The sequence below is a fragment of the Lithobates pipiens genome, unplaced genomic scaffold (genome assembly GCF_037356315.1).
Source record: "Lithobates pipiens isolate NorthernLeopardFrog02 unplaced genomic scaffold, aLitPip1_a1.2 Scaffold_13, whole genome shotgun sequence".
Classification (NCBI taxonomy): Eukaryota; Metazoa; Chordata; class Amphibia; order Anura; family Ranidae; genus Lithobates; species Lithobates pipiens.
The window spans coordinates 426098980-426122581 of NW_027507718.1; the positions used below are offsets into that span (position 1 = coordinate 426098980).

General features: G+C 46.5%; 1 protein-coding gene across 1 annotated transcript in view; it reads right to left on the bottom strand.

Moving 5' to 3' along the window:
* The window catches only part of DTHD1 (death domain containing 1), a 124712-nt gene that overhangs the window by 30463 nt on the left and 70647 nt on the right, over nucleotides 1-23602 (bottom strand). The window contains exon 5 of the mRNA XM_077477662.1: nucleotides 18597-18838. Coding sequence (XP_077333788.1) covers nucleotides 18597-18838 — 242 coding nt within the window. The remainder of the gene's footprint in view (nucleotides 1-18596; nucleotides 18839-23602) is intronic.

Here is a 23602-nt window from a genome sequence, read left to right on the forward strand (position 1 = left end):
CTACTTTGTCCTCCTCAGCAGAAGGCCTGCCAGCGCAACCCCTCAGTTTCTCTGGGCAATCATCAGATTTATCAGCCAGAAAGTACTTGGTGTTGTCAGCTGCAGCTGCTGAGGTGGTAGGCCCTGATGGGGCCAGATTTTCCCTGTCACCCTGTAATATTCCCTCCGTGACCCACAGCAATGAATCCACAGAAGACTGAATTCCACCAGGGGTTGTCCTCTGACCCATATCACATACTCCTACTCTGTTCTCAGCAGAGCACCTGTTGGCACAACACCTGAGTTCCTCTGGGCTGGCAACAAAGGTATCAGCCCCTAAGAGTCAGATTGGTTCAGATTTGCCCCCTCACCCTGTTGTCCCTCCTCTGTGATGCACAGCCCAGAATCCACAATGGAAGTACTGGTAGCTGTGATGGCAGAGGAGCATACCACAGAAGACTTGGCCTCACATACAGTTGCAAGCACACCTTGCTTGTCCTTACCAGGATCTACTGAAACACAGTTTACCTTTTCAGCAGGTACTTCAAAACATTCCTTTTCCTTACAAATGGTTACCGATTTACAGTCCTGTTCCCCGTACACTCTCATCCTGCCATCCCCAACTGGCAGTCCGTCAGCCAGACCTCTGTACTCCTCCAGGCTGATGTCAATCTTAACAGCCTCAGGGGACTCAGAGTGATCTGCCACAGATGCCATGGAGACAACAGTGTGAGGGGACCTCAGGCCTGCTTAGCCAAGTTCACAAGGGTCCGACCCAGTTGGATTGGGCCCTTTCACAGACAGTCCCTCTGTAGCAGTGGGCAATGACCAGTTCGGGGCAGACAGGTGGGCCCCGGGAGTCACCACTGCAGCAGAGGGAATGTCTGCCCAGCACAGATCATGACTTACATCACACAAAACATTATCAATTTAAGGGGTTCATTGTGACTTTAGGTTCCTCTCTGGGTGCTGGTTCCAGAAACACATTAGGGCCAGAACCTGACACACAGTAACTAGCCCCCTGACCCTCCCCAGTGTTCCCAACATGCACTGAGTCAACTAACAGTACTTTATGTGAATCCGGTGAAGATTCAGGTTCCAGGGGAGCTGAATTTGGCTCATAGCAGGCTACCAACTGCACCTGGTCAGTGCCCAATAGTACATTACTGGCATCTGCTATGCCTACTTCTCTCACTTTGCTTTTTGATCCTCTGAGCAAAGCAACGCAAGCTGTTGGTAACACAGGGATGACTCCTCCAACCCCTGTGATAACTGTGGCTTTCTTTGGGACCACATCCTTATGGCTCCTCGATCCTGAAAGAGCTAGGACATCCGTGGATTCCGTATCTCGGATTCCGACTGAAACATTATTACCTGCGCTAACCAGCTGCAGGCTATCCGCACGGCCTCCTACATTTGTGGGATTTGCTCTGCCCACTTCTTTCATTTGGCTTTCAGATTCCTGGGTCAATGAAACACAAGCCATAGGCATGGCAGGGATGGCTCCTCCACCTCCTGTGACAACCATGGCAGAACTTTTTCCAAGGGGGGGCATCATTTCAAGGCCGCTCATGCTCCGCCCCTTTTCGACAATCTCATGAAAATCTTTCCACTGGTAATACATTTGTGTTATATAAGAGATAATTCATCTTCACTTTGTATTGGGAGTGACTCTGGCGGCTGTGTTCCAGGCCCATATAGCCTAGAGAATCTACATCTCTTTACATTGCAATACATCTGTTGTGGTCATATATTGATCTCATACTGTCACTGGATTGGCTGTTTTCATCAAGATAAAAATATGACAACAACAGATGTATTGCAATGTAAAGAGATGTACATTCTCTAGGCTATATGGGCCTGGTACCCAGCCACCTGAGGAACCTTGTGGACGCCCATGCTTTCAAATACCAGCCCTGGAAAAAATTTCATACCAGCCCAACAGCATTATTATACCAGCCCAACAGCATTATTATACCAGCCCGACAGCATTATTATACCAGCCCAACAGCATTATTATACCAGCCCGACAGCATTATTATACCAGCCCGACAGCATTATTATACCAGCCCAACAGCATAACGTCGTTATTTTCTTGTTCATGAAAGGGAAAACCATACATTTTAAAGCACATTTGATGAAGAGAGCATTAGATATAGATATGAAATCACATAGGGCTTTATATATATATATATATATATATATATATATATATATATATATATATATATATATATATTCAAATTCCAGTTAATAGTGGTAAGTGATCAATCATCAAGGGGGACCCCAGAAACTCAGAACGTGGGGGGGGGGGGGGAACCACCTTCTTCAGAAAGAATACTCTAAGGTAAGGGGGGTGGGTTACTAATATAAGGAGGAAACCCTTTATATCAGTGCCCCTTACATTATCGTATTCACTCCCCCCTTACATCAGTGACCCCCGTCTGGCCTGGCGGTGCTTTCACTGACCTCCTCTCAGGTGCACTGTGCAAGGCTCAGTCAGTCGGCTCCAGCTTGGAGGTTTTATCCTATAGTCTCCTATCCACAGTCCACACAAGTCTGACTTCTCCCATGACCCCCATCCCGGCAGTGCTCCCACTTTTGACTCCTCTCCAGACTCCCTCAGAGACTGCAGACATGCTACAGGAGATGGACAGAGACTGCAGACTTGATGCAAGAGCTCAATGCAGCCTCACCAATGCCCATCAAATTCAGCCTCACTGTGCCCACCAATGCAGCCTCACTGTGCCCACCAAATGCAGCCTCACTGTGCCCACCAAATGCAGCCTCACTGTGCCCACCAAATGCAGCCTCACTGTGCCCACCAAATGCAGCCTCACTGTGCCCTTCAAATGCAGCCTCACTGTGCCCTTCAAATGCAGCCTTCACTGTGCCCTTCAAATGCAGCCTCACTGTGTCCATCAAATGCAGCCTCACTGTGTCCATCAAATGCAGCTTTACTGTGCCGTGAATGCAGTCTCACTGTGCACATCATTGCAGCCCCTCCTGTGCCCCATGTCCCAGTCTGCAGTCTCTGTCTGTGGGAAGCTGTGTTGTTGATGCTTGGTACGGTACCTTGCATGCCAGCAGGATATCCATGACGGCCAGCAGCAGGCAGGGTCTGTTCTCGTTTTGGATGGGGACGGTGCTCCTTCCAGAGGATTTGTCTGCTGTGAGATGGAGTGGTCCCTGGCCACCTGCACCTTCAGCCGTCCTCATTTTCTGGCCCCAGTCAGCCTGCCCTCTGGTCCTGGGGAAGTGGGGAGCACTGAGTGGGAGTTGGAGAGAAGGGGGAGCAAAGAGTACTGGCGGGGTTGGAGAACACATGGGTGGGGGCAAAGAGCGAGGGGGAGTGGAGATCACAGGGGTGGGGAGCGGAGAGCGCTTGGGGGGAACTTGAGAGCACTGGGGGGGCCAACAAGAACAGGGGTAGAAAGCACGGTAGGCTGAGAGCACTGGGGGGGCTAAGAGTGTGGGGTGGTGAAGAGCACTGGGGGGGGGCACAAAGAGCAGGGGTGAGTGGAGAGCAATGGGGGGGGAGCTTGAGAGCACCAGTGGGGGCCAGAAAGAACAGGGGTGGAAAGCACGGGGGACTGGAGAGCACTATGGGGGGTGGAGAGCACATGGGTGGGCGCAAAATGCAGGGGGAGAGGAGAGTACAGGGGTGGGGAGTGGAGGGTGCTAAGGGGGAGCCAAAAAGAACAGGCGTGGAGAGCACGGAGGGTAGAGAGCACTGGGGGGGGGGCTGGAGAGCACCAGGGGTGCAGACAGAACAGGGGTGGGGAGTAAGGAGGGCTGGAGAGCACTGGGGTGGGGGCTAGAGAGTGATGGGGAGAGATGAAGAGCACTGGGGGGGGGGGGACAGGGGGGGAGCATTGGGGGGAGGGGAGAGCACTGAGAGGAGAGCACTGGAGGGGAAAGAACAGGGGGAGAGAGGAGAGCACTGGGGGAGAGCACTGGGGGGAGTGGAGGGCACGGGGGGGGAGAGCACTGGGGGGAACAGGGGCGGAGAGCACTGGGGGGGAAAGCACTGGGATGGTGGCTAGAGAAGGATGGGGAGAGCTGGAGAGCAGCAAGAACAGGGGAGGAGAAAACTGGGGGGGGGCAGGAGAGTGTGGTGGTGGTGGAGAAGAGCACTGTGGGGGGGGGGGGGCAGGAGAGTGTGGTGGTGGAGGAGAGCACTGGAGGGGGTGGCAGGAGAGTGTGGTGGTGATGGAGACCACTGGGGGGGCAGGAGAGTGTGGCGGTGGAGAAGAGCACTGGGGGGGAGGCAGGAGAGTGTGGTGGTGGAGAGCACTGGAGGGGGTGGCAGGAGAGTGTGGTGGTGGAGGAGAGCACTGGAGGGGGTGGCAGGAGAGTGTGGTGGTAGAGGAGACCACTGGGGGGGGGCAGGAGAGTGTGGTGGTGGAGGCGAGCACAGTGGTAGAAGAGAGCATGGGGGGCAGGAGAGTGCGGTGGTGGAGGAGAGCACTGGGGGGGGGGCAGGAGAGTGCGGTGGTGGATGAGAGCACTGGGGGGGCAGGAGAGTGCGGTGGTGGAAGAGAAGAGCACTGGGGGGGGGGCAGGAGAGTGCGGTGGTGGAGGAGAGCATGGGGGGGGCAGGAGAGTGCAGTGGTGGAGGAGAGCACTGGGGGGGCAGGAGTGTGCGGTGGTGGAAGAGAAGAGCACTGGGGGGCAGGAGAGTGCGGTGGTGGAGGAGAGCACGGGGGGCAGGAGAGTGCGGTGGTGGTGGAGAGCACTGGGGGGGGGCAGGAGAGTGCAGTGGTGGATGAGAGCACTGGGGGGGTCAGGAGAGTGCAGTGGTGGAGGAGAGCACTGGGGGGGCAGGAGAGTGCGGTGGTGGAAGAGAAGAGCACTGGGGGGGGGGCAGGAGAGTGCGGTGGTGGAGGAGAGCACTGGGGGGGGGGCAGGAGAGTGCAGTGGTGGAGGAGAGCACTGGGGGGGCAGGAGAGTGCGGTGGTGGAAGAGAAGAGAACTGGGGGGGGGCAGGAGAGTGCGGTGGTGGAGGAGAGCACTGGGGGGGGCAGGAGAGTGCGGTGGTGGAAGAGAAGAGCACTGGGGGGGGGCAGGAGAGTGCGGTGGTGGAAGAGAGCACGGGGGGGCAGGAGAGTGTGGTGGTGGAGGAGAGCACGGGGGCAGGAGAGTGCGGTGGTGGAGAGCACTGGGGGGGGACAGGAGAGTGCGGTGGTGGAGGAGAGCACTGGGGGGGCAGGAGAGTGCGGTGTTGGAAGAGAGCCCTGGGGGGGGCAGGAGAGTGTGGTGGTGGAGGAGAGCACTGGGGGGGCAGGAGAGTGCAGTGGTGGAAGAGAGCACTGGGGGGGGGGGTCAGGAGAGTGTGGTGGTGGAGGAGAGCACTGGGGGGGGCAGGAGAGTGCAGTGGTGGAAGAGAGCCCTGGGGGGGGCAGGAGAGTGCGGTGGTGGAGGAGAGCACTGGGGGGGCAGGAGAGTGCAGTGGTGGAAGAGAGCACTGGGGGGGTCAGGAGAGTGTGGTGGTGGAGGAGAGCACGGGGGTCAGGAGAGTGCGGTGGTGGAAGAGAAGAGCAGGGGGGGCAGGAGAGTGCGGTGGTGGAGGAGAGCACTGGGGGGGGCAGGAGAGTGCAGTGGTGGAAGAGAGCACTGGGGGGGGGGTCAGGAGAGTGTGGTGGTGGAGGAGAGCACGGGGGTCAGGAGAGTGCGGTGGTGGAAGAGAAGAGCAGGGGGGGGCAGGAGAGTGCGGTGGTGGAGGAGAGCACTGGGGGGGGGGGCAGGAGAGTGCAGTGGTGGAAGAGAGCACTGGGGCGGGGGGTCAGGAGAGTGTGGTGGTGGAGGAGAGCACGGGGGTCAGGAGAGTGCGGTGGTGGAAGAGAAGAGCAGGGGGGGGCAGGAGAGTGCGGTGGTGGAGGAGAGCACTGGGGGGGGCAGGAGAGTGCAGTGGTGGAAGAGAGCACGGGGGGGGGTCAGGAGAGTGTGGTGGTGGAGGAGAGCACGGGGGTTAGGAGAGTGCGGTGGTGGAAGAGAAGAGCAGGGGGGGGGGCAGGAGAGTGCGGTGGTGGAGGAGAGCACTGGGGGGGGCAGGAGAGTGCAGTGGTGGAAGAGAGCACGGGGGGGGGGTCAGGAGAGTGTGGTGGTGGAGGAGAGCACGGGGGTTAGGAGAGTGCGGTGGTGGAAGAGAAGAGCAGGGGGGGGGGCAGGAGAGTGCGGTGGTGGAGGAGAGCACTGGGGGGGGCAGGAGAGTGCAGTGGTGGAAGAGAGCACTGGGGGGGGGGTCAGGAGAATGTGGTGGTGGAGGAGAGCACGGGGGTCAGGAGAGTGCGGTGGTGGAAGAGAAGAGCAGGGGGGGGGGGCAGGAGAGTGCGGTGGTGGAGGAGAGCACTGGGGGGGGCAGGAGAGTGCAGTGGTGGAAGAGAGCACGGGGGGGGGTCAGGAGAGTGTGGTGGTGGAGGAGAGCACGGGGGTTAGGAGAGTGCGGTGGTGGAAGAGAAGAGCAGGGGGGGGGGCAGGAGAGTGCGGTGGTGGAGGAGAGCACTGGGGGGGGGCAGGAGAGTGCAGTGGTGGAAGAGAGCACTGGGGGGGGGGGGTCAGGAGAATGTGGTGGTGGAGGAGAGCACGGGGGTCAGGAGAGTGCGGTGGTGGAAGAGAAGAGCAGGGGGGGGCAGGAGAGTGCGGTGGTGGCGGAGAGCACTGCAGCCCCCCTCCCCCTCGATCCTCCTATCCAGGCACTGTAGCACGAATGGGCATCTACTCCTGTGTATCACAGCGCTGGATGGCTGTATTCGGCGGCCACTCTGTAACACAGTCCCGCCCCCCCCAGACCGGCTCATGTGATAGGCGGAGCGTTGATTCTCTCTACTATCACACGAGGTCTGGGGGGGGGGCGGGACTGTGTTACAGAGCGGCCGCCGAACACAGCCATCCAGCGCTGTGATACACAGGAGAGAGCGGACTCAGAAAAAAAAATAATGCAGCATGGCGGCGGCGGCGGCAGTGGCAGTGGCAACACCTTGGGGATTCCAGGGGGGGGCACTTGACCCCCCTTGCCCCCTGCTGCGGACGCCCATGCCTGGGATCACATCCTCACAGCTCCTCAATCCTGGAAGAGCTAGGACATCCTCTGATCCCATAGCTTGGAGTCCAACTGTAACACAGTTACTTGCGGTAACCAGCTGCAGGCCATCCGCCTCCTACATATGTGGGATCTGCTCTGCCCACTTCTTTCACTTGACTTTCAGATTCCAGGTTCAACAAAACACAAGCCATAGTCATGGCAGGGATGGCTCCTCCACCTCCTGTGACAACCATGGCTTCCCCTGGGATCACATCCTCACAGTTCCTCAATCCTGGAAGAGCTAGGACATCCTCTGATCCCATACCTCGGAGTCCGACTGTAACGCTGTTACTAGCAGTAACTGGCTGCAGGTTATCCGCTCGGTCTCCTACATTTTCCCCAACAAGCAACACAGTAGGGGGAGCACTTTTCACACTTGCTGGTGGGCTAGGCCTCCTCCTCTTTGGACAAAGGCTTGAGTAATGTCCACCTTGGTTACAGACAAAACACTTCAAGATTTCCACTGAGGTAGGTCTGCCTCTTGTAGTTCTTGATGCAGATGGAGGTGATGTTGCATTTCCATGCTGGATTTGGGTGCTGTTCAGTTTGTGCACTCTCTTTCTTTGCTACATTCTCTGATGGTGCTTTATTTCACTCTGGTGGTGATCTCTTTCTATATACTTCACCTGCTGTGGTGATTTTTCCCACTGAGAGGGTTTAAGAACAGAGTCATGCTGTCTCGCATAGTCATCTGGAATGGCACGGTCTCTGGGTATAGATGCCAAGGTGAGCTGTTCTCTGTCATCCTTTATCAACGTACATAAAAGCTGGGTCCTTGTCTTGCCAACTGTATTGATGCCTCTTAGCTAACAGAGGTCAATTGCGGTCTCTTCGGATTGCCTCTTGTACCAGCATATCATCTCGTGTGTTACCATCTCCAAATAAAAGATAGAAAAGAAAAACAAAAGGGGGTGGGGAGCAAATAGCCAAGTATATCTTCTACAAAACAAAAATGATGCACTGAGTGTGAGTGAGCTTCTGTAGGTCAGTTGCTTCAAACAAGCTTCCAACCTTTAGTACACAGGTTAAATTAATAAACCATGTACTAATGTACTAAGCAAATCCCGCTCGCTGCCGCCAATCTGTCATGGATCACACCCGCCCACGGCGACTAGCCAACCGTGATGTGCGTTCCGTGACTGGGGTATATGAGGAACTAAGGGAATAAGGGGGAATTTATACTGAGCATGTAAGACTGGCTGTGTTACTTTCACAGCCCGCACTACCTTTGGCCACCACTAGAGGGAGACTCCACTCCAATCCAGCTAGCTGTCCACATACAGGCAGATACGAATCTTACATACAATCTAGTGCACTCTAAGGGTTGGGGAGCAGTCTAGCAATTACTACACACTTCTAGGGTTCCTACAGCTATCCTGCAAGCTTAAACCCCGGTGTTAATCACTCTTCCCACTGTCCCCACACCCGCACACCAGACACACAATAAACGATAGCCTGCCACCACCCAACAGTTTGTCCGCAGACTGGTCTGCTGAGCCACTACACAAACAAACACAGATCTTTGTCTGGAAGATCTGTTAGCTTACAATCTGCATGCAATCTGCCAACACACAGTGCAATTGCATACCGATTGGTGCGTAACTTAGACCGAGTACTTATGCACTAAAATACAACAACCTCTCCAGAGATATGAGTCCTAGCTTAGTACACGGAAGTCACTTATTAATTTTATCATTTAATATCCCGAAAGTGGGCAGCGCATAAGTGATATACAAAGAAAAAGAAGTTACCAAAAAGATACAAAAAATAAAGACACACAATTGGCAATTTGCTATGAAAATAAAAGGGGATAAAAAACAGAAATAAACTTTACCGAAGTCTATCCATTAGTAGAAGCATACTGGAACATGTGGGAACTCCCCCGTTTCGAACTGGCTTCGTGGAAGAACAATGCCCATATCTCAGGCTACTCAATTTATTGAAATATGGATGTGGGCTGGACTTTAGCCCTTGCCCAATCAACCCTGGGGGGTGTTCCTATCTCAACCCACAGGATGTCTTGTGTTCTGAAATTACCAGAGTCAAATTGGCCCAGAACTACGCTGATTGCTGGGTCATGGATTGGATTTCCGATACCAGCGCATCAGTCCGATCGCAAACAGTACCAATCAATGCCTGCCTGCCACAATCAGGCTCCATATAACGGTTTTGTGCAGTTCTCTAGGATTCCACACATGTTAAAAATACAGAATTACATGTCCACGTAACCCATCACGTGTACGATCAAAAGGAATTATTTTCATCTCTCTGTCACTAATATTTTCGCTTTTATGAGAGATAAAATAGGTTCTTTAGATCTGTTGATATTAATCAAAGTTTGCAGACTGGCCGGGGCCTTGTGAATGCCCCCTGCAGATCCATGTAGTTAAAATGACTAGCCGTTTTCTTTGAGGCCTCAGGAAGGTGGCAATCTATGTTTACTCTAATTGGAACGTTTATTGGCATCTAGGTGTCACTTTGATCCTAGAAAACTGTCTCTGTCCTTTTCAAATGCTAATGAAAGAACATATGTGCATGACTGACATAGAATACTATATTTTTAATAACCCAGAATTAAACTACATCTACAGTTACACTACTTCTACAGATCACATCACATCTTGCTAAGGCAAAACTATCCTACGCTTAAATTTTCGTTACAAGGGAGGTGCCCTATGGCAAGGTACCCTCCTCATTTTGGGGGTATGTGGCCTGATATGGTTCAAGAGGGAGTGTGTACACTTGGCCAGTTAGGCTGCATTCTCGGATAAGGATCTGGTGTACATTTTGGGGAACCTCGTACTTTTTTTATAAATGTTTTGTGTCGGGCTACCACTTAAAATTCATATCAGATCCATATCAAGAAAGGGCCTGGTATTTATTTTAGGGAGACCCCCAATTTTTAATTTTTGCACCATACATCAATGACCATGCAGCCTTGGGCATCCTACCAACAGATGGCATTATCCTTGATTGCTAGTACAGAGGCAGCTTTTTGTTTTTGGGAGGAGTCCCCCTTATAATCCATACCATCTAGGACCCACATCTAGGCTTCACCACATCTTTCTAAATGCCACTTTTGATTGTGTACATCCTGCAAGTGTGCAACTTCACAGGAAGGGTTAAGGCATGTTATTTAAAGGAATTGTGCCTTTTCAAATTTTCACTTCAAGCATTTGTTGCACTACCCCTATAGGAGCAGCTGGATAGGATGGGCCATCTTTTCTTGGTCTCGTCCTTCTCAAAAACTTCAGCCCTTCTGACCCACCAGGTTAGGTGTATAAACATACAATATCACAGGAAATTACAGAAAGTAATATTAGTACCCAATAGTAGTGCTTTATCAAAGAAAACAGACACCAGAACAGTTAAACCTAATGTATTGTCACCAAATATGATTGATAACTGGGCAAGCATAAAGGATTAACAATGGAAATACCACTATTTAGCATACAACATGATTAAGAGGAAGGACTAGGCATAGGATGACATTTGGCATCCAGATCAGTATAAACAGTAGCAAAGAAACCACAAGTGCAGCAGCAAAGTTTAACCTACCAAGTTTTAGCCCTTGTACACACGGTCGGACATTCTGACGGAAAATGGCCGAACAGACCGTGTTGTCGGATAATCCGACTGTGTGTGGGCTCCATCAGACTGTTTCCATCGGAATATCCGACGGACAAAGTTTTAGAGCTAAAACTTTCCGACAACATGATCTGATCGGACTTTGTCCGATTGTGTGTAGAGAATTACGATCGGACAAAGTGCCACGCATGCTCAGATCAAATTCCTAGACCAAAGCTATTGGCTACTAAGCTGAACGTAGTTCCGTTGTAACGAAATAACGTCGTCATGTTACATACGATCGGATTTTCCGACAACTTTGTCCGACCGTGTGTATGCAACACAAGTTTCGGACAAAATCCAACAGATTTTGTTGTCGGAATGTCCAACCGTGTGTACAAGGGCTTAGACCTATACTGCCAGAGTGCATTTATGGTGGTGATGCTAGTCCTAGACCAACTGGGTATGCAGGATTATTTTAGCAGAGAGTTCAGTGGGGCTTGAAGAATAATTATCATGGGGGAGCAGAACTTCTAAGTTCTTATCTACCTCAATGGAGTTTGCATTAATGTTTGCAATTCCCAACATTTTCAATCAGTTAGGTTACATAGTTAGTTAGTTAGTTAGTTAGTAGTAAGGTTGAATAAAGACACCAGTCCATCCAGTTCAACCTGAGTGAGTGTCTACAATTCTCCCTATCCCTGTACATTGCACACTCACATTGGTCCCTACCCTTAAGGAGCCCACAATCCAAGGTCCCCATTCATATACTAGGGCCAATTTTGGACAGAAGCCAATTGACCTACCTGCATGTCTTGAATGCCCTGCTAATTGAAACCCAGAAATATTCGGAACATTCCTAGTCATAACCCTTTTCCATTTTATTCACTACTTTAAAAAACATTTTGGCTATAGTTTGGCTTTAAGGAGCGCACAATCTAAAGACTGTAAAAATCAGCAAATTTATTGAAGTCATCTTTGCAGGTGCATTGAACATAATGACATTCTTGAACATCATAAGAAATCCAAGGGCAAACCTCAAACATAGCACAGACAGTTGAGGGCCAAATTAATTTAATATCTTAAATAGAAGACATCATCAAAGAATAAAATTGTTTAGCGTAAACTATAAGTTTCAGCTAGCAATGACTTTTCAAAGGGGACATAAAATGGAACACAGATTCCGAACAGTGAACTTGCCTGCAAATACAATGACATACGACTCCATTATTTTCCACTGGGACAATAGTGTGTTCAGAGTTGTCTATAATCAAAAAATCTATGCTGCTCTGCCTTTAGTAATATCACTAAACCTAAATAACAAGTTTTATTAGCACAGGACATAATAATATTCACATATACATCTGCAAATGTTTAAAGCTAATTCCAGGCAGATATAAAAAACACAATGAATGCACCTCTATATGTTATGAAATCATGAAATTAAATCATGAAAACTCCAATTTTACAAGACCCCCAGCCTGTGTTTAAAATTAAAAAAAAACACCTCTAACTGAAAAATACATCCCATCCATAGCTGTCCTCTCAGTAATCCCATCCTGCCACCAGATTTGCTCAGTTTTCCTGGGGTGGGCATCATTTATCCTGGAAGACTGAGGACATATTGTGAGTGAAGGGCATCATGGGCCTTTCCCCCTGAGTGGGTGTCACCATGGTTCCCTGAACTTACAGTGTAATTATGCAGAGGAGCAGTGCTGACCTAATCATGGCAGTAACTTTTTTCTTGTCTAGCGGGTGCAGAATTTCATATATCCACCTCAGCTCCAGAAGGTTTTAACCCCTTCATGGCCAGGGATTTTTTTTTATATTCAACACAATGCTACTTTGCCTGGCAATTGCACGGTCATGCAATACAATACACAAAACACATTTTTATAGTTTATTTTTTTATTTATTTTACAAAAATTGGTGGTATCTGATCACCACTGGGTTTTTTATTTAAGTGATATAAACAAAAAAAGAAAGAAAATAGAAAAAAAAATATTATATTTTATACTTTTGTTAAATAATATCGAATAAAATCAATTTTTTTCATAAATTTGTTAAAAAACATTCCAATAAGTGTATAATAATTAGTTTTTGTAATGCCACGTACAAACGACCAGACTTTTCGACAGCAAAGTTCAGACGGAACAAATTCGTCGGACAATTCGATCGTGTGTGGGCTCCATCTGACCTTTGCTTTCCAAAAATCTGACAGACTTTACAAATAGAACATGTTTCAAATTTTTAGTCCGAAACTCCGCCGGACCCAGTTCTTATGGAGTAATCCACTCGTCTGTATGCTAGTCTGACGGATGAAAACCAACGCTAGGGCAGCTATTGGCTACTGACTATGAACTTCCTTATTCTAGTCCGGTCGTACATCATCACGTTTAAATCCGTCGGACTTTGGTGTGATTGTGTCTGGCCAAGTCCGTTCATTCGGAAAGTCCGTTGGAACTCCACCGAAAGGCCATCGGGAAGACCGTCGAACCTAGTCTGCCAGAAAGTCCAGTCGTGTGTATGCAGCATAAGAGTCTACAAACTGGTATTTACACTATATTGTCAAAAGTACTGGGACACCTGTCTTTACACGCACATGAACTTTAATGGCACCCCAGTCTTATGCCTTGAACACACGGTCGGAATTTCCAACAGAAAATGTGCGATTGGATCATGTTGTCAGAAAATCCGACCCTGTGTGGGCTCCATCAGACTTTTTCCGCCTGAATTTTTGACGCACAAAGTTTGAGAGCTGGATCTCGAATTTTCGGACAACATGATCTGATCGTGTCAATTCCGACGGACAAAGTGCCATGCATTCTGAGATGGAAGCTCTCGGTCAGGTAAAACTAGCCTTCATAATGGATATAGCACATTCGTCACGCTGCAATGTTAAAAACGGTTTAATGCAGCGCATTCACTTTTTCTTTATAATGCTAGATGAATGAAGTTGTTTTGCTGCTCATATTCACACAGACTTCTCCAAAACGTATTTCTTTATTCTTTTTCCTGATTTCATGAATAGAATATTTTTATTCGTCAGGTCTCCCGAATCATTTTGTATTTTTATCTTTTACTTTTTTTTAATTTTGTGGTTGCTTTTTTAATCAAGATCTCCTTTTTTTACATTTTGCTCATCTTCGTAATATTTTTGGTGTGTTTTGTGTGTCAACTTATCACAACACCATTATTATCTTTTTATTTTATTGTTTAATTTTTTAATCTCGAGGAGGTTGTTTGGTGTTGATGCCCATGGTTAATTTGACTTTGTATTTTTGAAATGTACCTGCCTACTCACAAATAAACTGTCCTTTTTGAAGTAAAACACATAGGCAAGTATTTCTCACAAAAAAAAACTTTATTAGGTGTCATAAGCAAATAAAGAGGGAGGCACTGCTGGAGAAACTGGTGAAATTGGCGAAGCCTTTGGTCCCCAGGGCACACAATTATTTAAAGGCAAAAATGGGTGGCCTGAGGAGTTCATATCTAAGGGAGAACAGTCTGGTCCAAAAGTCCAAGAGATCAGGAGCAGCAGCAGATGACATCTATGTCCTCAGGCTGTGGTCATACAAGAGCCTGCATCTTCTGTCAGACCAGACTGAACCCAGGTCATCACTCTCTGGTCTTCCTTCCATGCTTCCTTCCAGGCTGTGGCTGTGGTGTTGGAGGTGTGGCAGAAGGAGGAGGAGGAGTATGGTCCAAATTTATGGTCCAACCACTGATGGACGAGTCCCATATATATATAAGATTTAAGAGACCCCAGATAAAACATCAATGAAAATATATGCCATCTGCAAGACCAATCACAGATGTTAGGCTCTTTATATTTACTTTGGGGATATCATTTGGAGTAGTTCCTGGATGTAGCAATGTGCAAATTAAAGGCAGCTCCAAGAACAGATGGCCACCAACAAATTATTGCTGCACTTTGAGCACTTCAAATTTACAAAAAATTTCACCATCAACATAAACATAAAAAAAAAACAAATAAACCTCCCAAAAATATAAATACCCAAGAGAACAATTATAAACTCATCTCCAGATGGTACCGACCTCCGGAAGTAGTTAGCAAATTTAACCCGGAAATCCCTAACAAATGCTGGAGATGCCTAAACGATGAGGGCTCACTCCTACATATCTGGTGGTCCTGCCCCAGAATACAGACCTTTTGGACCCAGGTCAACAGAATATCCAGCATCATTACCGGTAGCCCAATAGATTACACACCAGCCCGCATGATCCTCCATCACACACCCGTTTCACCCCACACATATGTGAAATCACTGAGCTTACACCTACTTAATGCCGCTAAGCTTTGTATCCCGACCCACTGGGGTTCTCCGGATGTTCCTTCCACAAACGAATGGTTAAACAGAGTAGTGAAGATAGCTGAGATGGAAGATTCCCCACATAAATTTGCTCAGGCCTGGGACAAATGGACACACTTTCGAGATTACGATACTCTCTGCCCCGGGACCAGTCCAAATGGCCATTCAGACCCCGCGCGGGTCCCTGCTTGACCTGGTAATTGATCATGCGTAGACAAGAGCTTTCCTTACTAAAACAGACAAAATAAGCTAACATGATGGGCTGCTTGCCCGTCTACACATGTGCCTGTGCAGCTGGGGGAGCCCGGAGAGAGGATTCCCCTCCTTCCTTCCCAACCATCCTACCTCCTGCCTCTCCCCCTTTTCCCTGCTTATTTATTTGTCCCCCCCGGGTTTTTTTTTTCACCCCTATGACCCCCCCTAAAGATTGTCTGCTAACACCGACGCTCCATCTCTGCGAACATTTGACCGCTACTTCTCAGCTGGGCAAGTACCTTTCCTGCCCTCTATTTACTGCTCCCACCCTCTGACATCTCTCCCTTTCCCCTGTACTTCACATGGAGCTTTAGGAAGACGGACTAACCTTTGACTGACTGGACTTCCCCGAGACACGAGTCTTCACCCCTGGACTACGTAATCCCCCAATATATGCAAAAATGTCCCCTCAGGGATTTGACACGAGCATTTTGTGGAGTATGGGGACAACTAGTTCGGATCAAGTTGGAGGTATGGGAATAAGAGTACCTCACATCTTACTGCTATGTTCAAGTATTCTCTTTGTCTTCTTAGATGATTGCGGTTATATTATGTACTGTGCTCTTTTAGTACATTAATTGTCGCATGTTTTTCCTTGTACTGTTTGAAAACCCAATAAATACCTTATGGAAAAAAATAAAAAAATAAAAAAAATCCAAAATACCTCCAGAAAAAAACAAAACAAAAAAAACAGTTTTCTATAGACATATTAAGTAAACAGAACATTAAAATGCAGCAAAGGATTGTTTTCCCAAATAATTATTAGTCAGAATTAAAGCACAGTTTCATAACTGACTCTAATCTCTCCCTATCCTCTCCCTACAGCAATTTTAGCACATAGCCCACCCCCCCCCTCCCCCCACGACCCCAACACCACCAGTATAGTGAGTTAACTGGCCCAACTCATCTCCAGATGGTACCGACCTCCGAAAGTAAATAGCAAATTTAACCCGGAAATCCCTAACAAATGCTGGAGATGCCTAAACGATGAGGGCTCACTCCTACATATCTGGTGGTCCTGCCCCAGAATACAGACCTTTTGGACCCAGGTCAACAGAATATCCAGCATCATTACCGGTAGCCCAATAGATTACACACCAGCCCGCATGATCCTCCATCACACACCCGTTTCACCCCACACATATGTGAAATCACTGAGCTTACACCTACTTAATGCCGCTAAGCTTTGTATCCCGACCCACTGGGGTTCTCCGGATGTTCCTTCCACAAACGAATGGTTAAACAGAGTAGCGAAGATAGCTGAGATGGAAGAACTCATTCATATCGCTCGAGATTCCCCACATAAATTTGCTCAGACCTGGGACAAATGGACACACTTTCGAGATTACGATACTCTCTGCCCCGGGACCAGAGATTATTATTAGTCAGAGATTAATTATTAGTCAGAATTAAAGCACAGTTTCATAACTGACTCTAATCTCTCCCTATCCTCTCCCTACAGCAATTTTAGCACATAGACCCCCCCCCCTCCCCCCACGACCCCAACACCACCAGTATAGTGAGTTAACTGGCCCATCCAACAGCCCTCTTACTGACCCTTCTAAGTCTGCTGGCCATAGTTCAAAGGCTATTGCAGTTAAAAAATAATTGCCAGGCAAATTCAGAATGTTTGTCAAGATAACAAATTTTCAACCACAAACCCATGGTAACAGCAAATCCGAATCTCATCTCTACTCAAGACTGCATAGACAGCAATACAAGTGATTATGCTAAATGTTTGGATCATTTGTCCAAGTGACATTTTACAGTAGATCTGTATATATTCAGAATGAAGAAAGTAATATTTTAAAACATACTGCTGACACAGTTACCACTTAGAAGAGTAATTTAAATTAAATCTGTAAGGATAGACAAATGAAAGGTGGTATTGCTGAACTGGATTTTCTAGGAGGGAGGACCAAGGATTGTCACCCTGATTCTTGATTCCCTACCTGGTCAGTGGTCTGGATCAAGCATACATGCTGGATCAAGCATACATGATGATGATCATGCCTGAACTCCCATCAAGCCTCCTGCAGTGCAAATCAGATGGCTGGCAAAGATCCAAGGAGCCTTTCCTTGCCTTGATCAATGCAACACAAGCTTCTACGGAGAAAGGCACCACACTCAAATGATGTTAAAAAAAATTAAAATCAGCACTGACTGTGAGTTTTGCCTTTTTCTTCACAGCCATATAAATATATACACTTTTTATTTTGGCAAAATTCACTCCACCTGTGTGTGCATAATCTCAAGAGTCACATACCTATAAATACAATTACCAGCGTGTGGATGATGCTTATCCTCTGTATAATCAAACAATGGCTAATGTAATTAAAACACAGACCCCTACAGCAGAGTCATGTAAGCTGGATGACAGTCATTGTACAGACATTGTGTGTTCCAGAAAATAAAAGTAAATTATTGTGGTATAGAAGTGTGTGTCTGGAATGTGCTTGCACTAATAGTGTTCACTATGTTTACCTTTACTATGTAATCAGTACACTTTTTTGCAGCCATTTTCTACTTTCGCTTACTCTGGCCCTCACACATTGTTTACACCCATTACTTCCTGCTTGCTGTTCACTCTGCAGTGGTCTCCTTTCTGATGATACCTATCACAGGTCTGTGGAGTTTCTCCTCCTTTTCATCCCTATGTAGTTTTCTACAACTAGTGGGACTACTCTGCTATGGTTGTTGCTACCTTCTGTGCTCTCCCTGTGCTGCGCTCAAACGCCTTACTGTTTTTAATGTATCACTTTTCTGTTAATCTTAACCTTCAGCACATTCATTTGGTGACTTTACACTGAGTTCATATCTGTTTTTTGACCTAATCTGCATTCCCGGTTGTTCAAGCTGCTCTGCAGTGTCCCCTTTGTATGTTTTCCTATACATATAACATGTTCATCATGTTCTCTTATTCCAACCCTGACTCCGCTTGGGCTGCCATCTTGCTTAGGCAGCATGATACTCTGCCATTACGTTTTTTTTGTTTCTTACAGCTATCTTTAGTACCTGGATTTGGCTTTTTCCTTTATTTTATGTCTACTTTGTATGTACTTTTGTTGTTTTTCTGTTCTCCCAAGTTTGGACATTTTCCCATTATTGTTTTTAGCTGGAACTCTGACATTTGCACATGTTGATGTCATCATATGTGGATCGTAATGATGGCAGGATTTTAGGGTATACATGTTGTGTTGCTTTACTTGTTTGTTGTCCTAAGGAAGACGAGCGTGTGCTTTGTTGTAACGTCATAATAAAAACTTCACTTTACATTCACTTCTCAGGACCCATGAGTGGCACTCTCTCTTTTGTACTATAGATTTGTGGGTGTTATTTTTATCTCACATAGCTTTTTAATGTAATGATTATGTTACCTAATCTGATGGTTTCCTGTGGCTTTTGAAGCTGCAGCACTTGATGCTCTTTTATCTGAATCATCTCCTCCTTTTTTTTTCTCTGGGTTTGGAGGACACGGTAGGAAAACTGTAACTGGCTTGTGGAACACCTGAGTTGATGGCTGCTTCATGTGGATGAGTGGACTGCTAGATACCAATGGATGGTATATATCATGTTTCACCTTGAGTAGAGAAATAAGTGAAGTATCAATAGGCTGTACCTGTAAAATAAGAGCAAAAACATTTTAAAATGTACAAAATATTGTTTACATTTTTTAAAGGGTCAACATTTCATAAGCTGGTCTATTAGTTTATCTCCTTAACCACCTCATTAACACTCTAGCTTTAAAGCATTATTAAATCCAAAAACTAAAATTTTATTTGTTGTAGCTTACCAATCTTTAAGACCTCTTTACTCTGACAATTGGCCGCATTAGCGGTAAAGTGCCGCTAGTCTTAGTGGCGTTTTACCGCTAGCTGGGCGATTTTAACCCGACTGAAGAAAGGGTTAATAGTACCCGAAAAGCATTGCTGCAGAAGCGCTTTGCAGGCGCTTTCAGCAGAGCTGCCCATTCATTTCAATGGGCAGGGGCGATGGAGGAGCGATGTATACACCACCCCTCCCCCCGCCCCAAAGATGCTGCTTGCAGGATTTCTTCTAACGTCCTGCAAGCACACCGCACCACACTGGAGCTGCAAGGGAGGCGTTTTTCAGGCACTTTACAGGCGCTATTTTTAGCCCAAAAGCACCTGAAAAATGCCCCAGTGTGAAAGGGGTCTTAATGTAGTGGCTGCAAGAGTTTTGCATGTCTTTGGGTAGCTCCACTCTGGATGAAGAAGCAATAGAAACACTCTTGGAGAGCAGCATTGTTAACCACTTGCCAACCGCTGTCGGCATATATACATCGACAGAATGGCATGCCAGGGCAAAGTAACATACCCGTACGTTACTTTGAAATTCCCGCCATGCACGCAAGTTCTGTGACTGTGCCCACAGGATCCGCGAACTCGATTGCCGTGAAGATACCCGCAATCGTGTCACGGAGCTCAAGAAGTTTTGCCTAATGACAGGACACTGATCATTTGCTCCATGTCATCGGGAGCAGTGATCAGTGTCCACGTTACACAAGCCCATCTCCCAGTCAGTTAGAAAAACTCCCCTCCCCTAACCCCTCCCCGCCCCCTAGTGGTTAACCCCTTCACTGCCAGTGACATTTTTACAGTAATCAATGCAATGTTAAAGCATTGATCGCTGTATTAATGCCAATGGTCCCAAAAAAAAAATCACTGATCGCCGCCATTACTAGTAAAAAAAATATATTAATAAAAATGCCATTAAACTTTTGGGCAAACCAATCAATAAACACTTATTGCAATATATATATTTTTTTTTTACCAAAAATATGTAAAAGAATACGAACCTGCCTAAACTGAAGAAAAAAAAATGTACATATATTTTTGGAGGATATTTATTATAGCAAAAAGTAAAAAATAATGTGCTTTTTTTTAAATGGTTGCTTTTTTTGTTTATAGCGCAAAAAATAAAAACTGCAGGGGTGATAAATTACGACCAAAAGAATGCACTATTTTCAGAAAAAAAAAAGGCAAATTTTGTTTGGGAGCCAAGTCGCATGACCGCACAATTGTCAGTTAAAGCGACGCAGTGCCGAATCGCAAAAAGTGCTCTGGTGAAGAAGGGGGTAAATCCTTCCGGGGCTGAAGTGGTTAATCTCGAGAGAGGGTAGTGTTAGGGGCATAAGCAAACCTAGGTGATTATCATACTAAAGCTAAACTCCAGTAAGGCCGCGTACACACGCGGGGACTGTTCGCTCAACTTTGTTCGTCAAACAGTTTCAGCGGACAGTCCGCTCAAAATTAGCATGGACGGACTTGCCCACACACGACGAACGAACAGTCCGCTGAAACCGTGCGCGATGACGTGAACGGCACGTACGACGGGACTAGAAAACGACGTCCTATACACTGCAATGCAACCTTCGGCGTGTAAATTCTTTCTGAGCATGCGCGAGACTTAGTTTGACGAACAAGCCTACACACGGGCGGACTGTCCGCTCAAACCAAGTTTCAGCGGACAGTTTTTCGGAATTTCCGAAAAACTTTGTTCGTCAGACTGTCCGCTGAAACTGTCCGCTGAAGCCCACACACGAGCGGACTGTCCGCCGAAACACTGTTCAGCGGACAAAGTTGAGCGAACAGTCCCCGCGTGTGTACGCGGCCTTACACTTTTTAAGCAGTTACAAGTTGCAAATAAAGAAAAGCTGACCATTGTAGGCACTTCTGTTAAATGGTTTGGCTCAACTCTCTAAATGCCAATTTTGCTGGACATCTTGGTGTGTTAAAGGAAGCTGAAAAATTACAGACTTCCTGGTCAGATCAACAGTTAAAAAACAAAAGCTTAAATAAGGAAAACTAAAACAGCCATTGCATTAAAGAATTTGTAAGCAGCATTAAAAATGTTTTTATTTTTTTTAGTTAATTACACTTTAAGTGCTCCCTACTAGAGTAGGGCTCCACACTGATCAAGGCTCCACAGCCTCCAAGTGTCATCTCCAAAATGGGAGTAAACAAAAGATTTAACCGGGAAAGTGAAATCTCTTGTCATGGCTACAAGGGAATGGATGAGATGGCGGATATCTAGAGGGATAGTGGAAACTATGGAGTACTTCAAACTAAGGGCATTTGCAATTAACTAATGCCAGTTTAGAATGGAACAATGCTTTAAGGATAGCTACATTTTCGGTGTCAATGGGAGATAAAAATGCTGCTGCGTTGGAGTCACGGGAAAAAAATTGGCTCTGCATTGGTGTCAGCAAATGGAAAATGCTGCTGCATCAGCATCAGTGGAAGGGAAAAATACTGCTCTGTGTTGATATCAACCTACAAGTGGGGCCACGGCTGCATACATCACTTTCATACCACAGTCTTTTTAACCACTTCAGTACAGTGCAGTTACACCCCCTTCCTGACCAGACCAATTTTCAGCTTTCAGCGCTCTCACACTTTGAATGACAATTACTCAGTCATCCAACACAGTATCCATATGAAACTTGCGTCCTTTTTTCCACACAAATAGAGCTTTCTTTTAGTGGTATTTAATTACTAGTGGGTTTTTTATTTTTTGTGCTATAAATAAAATAAAACGTAAATTTTGTGAAAAAAATGCCTTTTTCTTCGTTTCTGTCATAAATTTTTGCTAATTAGTAATTTTTCTTCATAAATTTTGGCCAAAATTTATACTGCTACATATCTTTGGTAAAAATAACCCACATTAGTATATATTATTTGGTCTTTGTGAAAGTTATAGAGTCTACAATCTATGGTGCCAATCACTGAAAATTCATCACTTCTGATCAGGCCTTCAGTACATCCGGTGTATCTCATTTCTTGAGACTCTAACTAGTCAGGAAAGTACAAATACCCCCCAAATGACCCCTTTTTACAAAGTAGACATCCCAAGGTATCAAGTAAGTAGCATGGTGAGTTTTTTTAAGTTGTCATTTTTTCCCACAATTCTTTGCAAAATGAAGATTTTTTATTTTTTTTTTATTTTTTTTTACTAAATTGTCATATTATCAGGTTATTTCTCACACACAGCATATGTATACAACAAATTACCCCCCAAAATACATTCTGCTACTCTTCCCGAGTACGGCGATACCACATGTGTGAGACTTTTACACAGCCTGGCCACATACAGAGCACCAACATCGATGTAGTACCTTCAGACGTTCTACGAGCAAAAATGACGCATCTCATTTCTCAACCACCTATTACACTTTTGAAGGCCCTGGAGTACCAGGACAATGGAATTTCCCATAAAATCACCCCATTTTGGAAAGCTAACACCCCAACGTATAATCTGTGAGGCATAATGAGTCTTTTGAATGGTTAATTTTTTTCCAGAAGTTTTTGGAATATGTGGAAAAAAATTAAAACGCATTTTGTTTTACACAAAATTGTCAATTTATAAGATATTTCTAACACATAGCATGTATATAGCAAAAATTACACCCCAAAATACATTCTGCTACTCTTCCCGAGTACGGCGATACCACGTGTGTGAGACTTTTACACAGCCTGGCCACATACAGAGCACTAACATTGATGTAGTACCTTCAGACGTTCTATGAGCAAAAATTACGCATCTCATTTCTCAACCACCTATTACACTTTTGAAGGCCCTGGAGTACCAGCACAATGGAATTTCCCATAAAATTACCCCATTTTGGAAAGCAAACACCCCAACGTATAATCTGTGAGGCATAATGAGTCTTTTGAACGGTTCATTTTTTTCCAGAAGTTTTTGGAATATGTGGAAAAAAATTAAAACGCATTTTTTTTTACACAAAATTGTCAATTTATAAGATATTTCTAACACATAACATGTATATAGCAAAAATTACACCCCAAAATACATTCTGCTACTCCTCCCGAGTATGGCGATACCACATGTGTAGGACTTTTACACAGCCTGGCCACATAGATGGGCCAAACATTGAAGTAGTACGTTCAGGCGTTCTAGGAGCATAAATGACACATCTTATTTCATTCCTACCCATCACACTTTTGAAGGTCCTGGACCACCAGGACAGTGAAATTACCCACACAATGACCCCATTTTGGAAAGTAAACACCCCAACGTATATTCTATGAGACATGGGCTGCAAATAGGTACTCGGGTACTCTGATGGGCTGGAGATAGGTACTCGGGTACTCAGGTGGACTGTGATAGGTACTCGGGTACTCAGATGGACTGGAACAGGTACTCGGGTACTCTGATTGCCTGGTGACAGGTACTCGGGTACTCTGATGGCCTGGTGACAGGTACTCGAGTACTCTGATGGCCTGGTGACAGGTACTCGGGTACTCTGATGGCCTGGTGACAGGTACTCGGGTACTCTGATGGCCTGGTGACAGGTACTCGGGTACTCTGATGGCCTGGTGACAGGTACTCGGGTACTCTG